General features: G+C 64.3%; 1 protein-coding gene across 1 annotated transcript; it reads right to left on the reverse strand.

Annotated features, from left to right (window-relative positions):
• Window positions 1–295: 295 nt before the first annotated feature.
• FZD8 (frizzled class receptor 8) lies at window positions 296–3,970 on the reverse strand. Its single transcript, XM_045399814.3, has one exon. It carries the CDS (start codon window positions 3,112–3,114, stop codon window positions 1,033–1,035), a length of 2,082 nt encoding a protein of 693 aa, XP_045255749.1. The 5' UTR covers window positions 3,115–3,970; the 3' UTR covers window positions 296–1,032.
• Between the last annotated feature and the right edge of the window lie 317 nt (window positions 3,971–4,287).

Here is a 4,287-nt window from a genome sequence, read left to right on the forward strand (position 1 = left end):
CAGAAGTTCCATTCACATCCACTAAGGTGAGAGTTGTTATTGGACCAGAAAAGAGCTCCCATGAAAAACACCGTCTTTGGGGAAGGTGCAAAAACTCAATTTTGATTTCAGTTCAACAATGATATTTACTTGGCTAACAACTTAAGAACTAGAGTTTAACAAGTAATTTTCTTCATGCCTAAGGTCAGTGTACAGAATGACAAGCCAGAAAATGTCCATTTTCCCCACGCGTCCTTAGCAAGCATTTTAAAGGTGACAGCTCAGAAGAGGCGGGGGAGAGGGCAATGGTTAAATCATTTATCAAAAGTCATTTTATTGACAAAATATAATACTTATATCTGTTCTTACAGGGGTAAGCCTCTAAACTTTTTACAAAATCATGTACACACTGTATATCTTTGGATATATACATATTTTACACTTTTTTTTTTTTTTTTTTACAATTTAACAAATAATTATATAAATACATCCTCTAATGTAAGAAACCCGTATTTACTTGGGGTGTATAATTAAGACATTTCTTGTTTGTTTACTTAAGGCATTTGCCTGGTCATTAAGAATACCCAAACCGTGCAATCCCATCAGGTCGCGGTCACCCCTCCTCCAGGGTAAGTCAGGGGTGGGAGTTTACGTAAGAGAGTCGAGGGAGAAAAAGAGGTTCTCCCAGGTGAAATCTGGGTATCTGACTGCAAACCCAGCCAAGTGCAGCCAGGGAGGGCTCTAAACCTCGGGTTCTGGAAACGCCGCAGAGTCCACCCTCCTCAGCCAACAGAAATTAACTCGTGGCGGGAGGAGCTCCCCGCACATCAATGGAGGAATAGGGGCTGGGTCTGGGAGGCTTCAATGCCAGGTACTTTGTTCTAAGTGAGTCATTTAAGTCCCAGCTAATGGATACCATTAAGAGTTCATTATCATGCTAATAGCAATCAACACTGTGAAGGGGTGGGAACCTCAGCCCATCAAGTGTCCCTTCGCTGCACTTGGTCTCCTCGCCCCCCTCCCCACCCCTCCTGGGCGCCGCCTCCCCTCCGCTCAGACCTGGGACAATGGCATCTGCTTTGGATAAGACACGGAGCTGGCCGTGCCCGACCGCCACGTCAGGCCGGTGCTGACGTCGCTGTAGAGAGAGCCCGCGCCACCGCCTGGTCCCCCGCCGCCGGGCCCCCCGCCGCCACCGCCCCCCGGCCCGCCGCCGCCCCCAGCGGCCGTGGCGCCCGCGCCCCCGCCCACTGCGGCGCCCTTACTGGCCCAGCAGCAGCGGGTGCACAGGGAGCGCCAGGACTCCAGCGTCTTGCCGGACCAGACCCACACGCCCGAGGTGATGCCCACCACTAGGCACATGAAGTACTTGAGCATGAAGACGGCGTAGTCGGGCCTGCGCGCCTGGTCAGGCTGTAGGTCCCGCAGGCACGGGCAGTTGTGCGTGGCCTCCCAGCGCGGGCGGTTGTGCTGCTCGTAGAAAAGGCAGGCGACCACCACTGCCGCGGGCACGGTGTAGAGCACGGTGAACAGGCCCAGGCGGATCATCAGCTTCTCCAGCTTGTGCGTCTTGGTGGGGCCGTCCTGCTGCTTGATGACTGAGCGGATGCGGAAGAGCGACACGAAGCCGGCCAGCAGGAACATGGTGCCAATGAAGAGGTAGATGACCAGCGGCGCCAGCACGAAGCCGCGCAGATTGTCCAGGCTCTGGTTGCCCACGTAGCAGATGCCCGCCACTGGGTCGCCGTCCACCGAGCTGAGCGCCAGCACCGCTATGGACTTAACGCTGGGCACGAGCCATGCGGCCAGGTGAAAGTACTGCGAGTAGCCGGCGATGGCTTCGTTGCCCCACTTCATGCCGGCCGCCAGAAACCACGTGAGCGACAAGATCACCCACCAGATGGAACTGGCCATGCCGAAGAAGTAGACTAGCAAGAAGACCACGGTGCACAGCGCGGGGCCGGTGGTCTCATAGCGCACGTGCTGCTCCACCGCGCCCAGCTCCTCGTACTCGCCGCGCCCGCCCGGGCCGCCCGCGCCCGCGCCCGCCGCGCCCGCGCCCGCCGCCGCGCCGCCCGCGCCCCCCGCGCCCCCCGCGCCCGGCGCGCCGCCGCTGCACGCCACCTTCTCGTGGCCCGCCACCAGGCGCACTAGGTAGCCCACTGACACGAAGAGGTAGCAGGCCGAGAGAAAGATGATGGGCCGCTCTGGGTACTTGAAGCGCTCCATGTCAATGAGGAAGGTGGAGACGGTGGCGAAGGTGGACACGAAGCAGAGCACCGACCACAGGCCGATCCAGAAGACCGTGAAGGCGCGCTCGTCCTGGCTGAAGAAGGGGTTGTGGCAGGGCAGCGCGCAGTTGGCGATCTGGCCTGTCTTGACGCGGTTGTAGAGCGGGTGGCGCTCGCTGGACACGCTCACCATGGGCGCGCGGCATTGGCACCCGGGCTCGCAGGGAGCCGCGCCGCCGCCAGGGGGCCGCGCCTTCCCGCCACCGCCGCCACCGCGAGCTGGGGGCGCCGCCGCGTCCCCGCCGCCACCGCCCCTGCCGCCGCCGCGGTGCGGGGGCCTGGCCCCCGGCGGGCGGCCGTGGCCGCTGCCCGAGGGCGGCTGCTCGCCGGGCGGCGGCGGCGGCAGGCGGCGCGGGGGGCTGGGCGCGGCGGTGGTGAGGTCGGTGCGGTTGTAGTCCATGCACAGCGTGTCAGGGTTGCCCTGTTCGGGCAGCCGGTCGCAGCGCATGCGGTCGGGCCAGGCGAAGCCGTACTGACGCATGAGCGGCGCGCAGCCGGCCTTGGCGCGCTCGCACACCGAGCGGCAGGGCGGCAGCGGCTTCTTGTAGTCCTCCAGGCAGATGGGCGTGTACATGCTGCACAGGAAGAACTTGAGGTCGGGCGAGCACTGGATCTCCACCAGCGGCCAGAACTGGTGCACCTCCAGGCCCGCCTCGTCCTGCGTGTCGTGGTTGAACTGGTTGGGCATGTAGGTGTAGTTGTAGCCGATGCCCTTACACAGCGGCACGGTGATCTCTTGGCACGCCAGCTCCTTGGCCGAGGCGGCCGCCGCGCCGCTAGAGCGCTGCAGCAGCGCTAAGGCGGCCAGCAGCGAGGTCACTTCCAACAGGTAACCCCACTCCATGCTGTGCGCCTCGGCCCGGTGCCCTCGCCCTCCAGGCGGCGCTCAGAAGGGTGCCGGGGGGGAGGGGGCACGAGAGAGCCGGAGACGGGGAAAGCCGGTGATCTGGGATCTCCCTTATGCCTCGCCCGGGAGAGGAGTCTGCTGATAATCTAGCCCCTCGTAGGGGCGCGTCGCAGCCTCGGCAGGGCCCTTCCGCACTCCTTTCCGCCGCTCCTGGGATTTGAAGGCGGTCGCAGGCGCGCGCCACAGTCCGAAGGTCCTCTCTGCTCGCCCCAGGTCTCGCTCAGCCCTCGCGGCGCAGAGCGTCCGGGCTTCGGCTCATCGTCCCGCGCTCGCTCGCCTCCTCTCCGCGCGCCCGACCACTTCTCCCCGCCGCGCTGGGCGGCGGTGACTCCGCCGGGCACAGAGGGCGGCGGCGCTGCAAGTTTCCTCTCGGGCCGCGGTGCGCAGTCAAGATGGCTGGGCCCGGCCGTTCGCCGCGCCGGGTCAGCCCTGGAGGCCACCGCTTAGCCCCCGGGGGCTCATGCCCGCCCCCAAGGCCGCGCCACCGCCGCCGCCGGAGTTGGGGACCCGCCTCGGCCCAGGCCGCCGCCCTCTTTCTCCGGCGTCCGTCCTTCGTCCGTCAGCCCCCTGGACAGACGGACCCCCGCCACCAGGAAAAGTCAGCGCCGCGCTCCGTCCGCAGTCGGGCGAGGCGCACGCAGTCTCCTTCCTGCTGGACACCCAGGAGCAAATCCAGACCGGAAGACGGAGCGGACACCTGAGTGGCGCGGCCCGCGCCCAGCCGCCGCCGCCGCCTCCTCCTCCTCGGCGGGAGCAGCGCCCTTCGCCCAACTTCCCGGCTCCAGCCCCGCTCGAGCCGCGCGGCCGGCTCATGAATATTTATACAGCGCGGACTCGGTCTCCGCCCCCAGCCCCGCGAGCCAATCGCCGGGCGGCGGGGCGGAGTCCACGTGCTCCCAGGGCTCAGCCTTCCTTAAGGCAGTCCCCGAGTGTCCGCACCGCTGTGCGCGTTCTCTGCGGATGGAGAGTTTTGGTAACCTTGGGATTGGCCGCAGAGACAGAGTGTTGGCCACGGCTGTCCCCATGGCGCTGAGTGCGTCTGAGGTCTTGGTGCCCTTTCCCCGAGTCTGCCCTTGGGGACAGGGACGGGGTTTGGTGTAGCGCACGCCT

The sequence above is a fragment of the Macaca fascicularis genome, chromosome 9 (assembly GCF_037993035.2).
Source record: "Macaca fascicularis isolate 582-1 chromosome 9, T2T-MFA8v1.1".
NCBI classification, from domain to species: domain Eukaryota; kingdom Metazoa; phylum Chordata; class Mammalia; order Primates; family Cercopithecidae; genus Macaca; species Macaca fascicularis.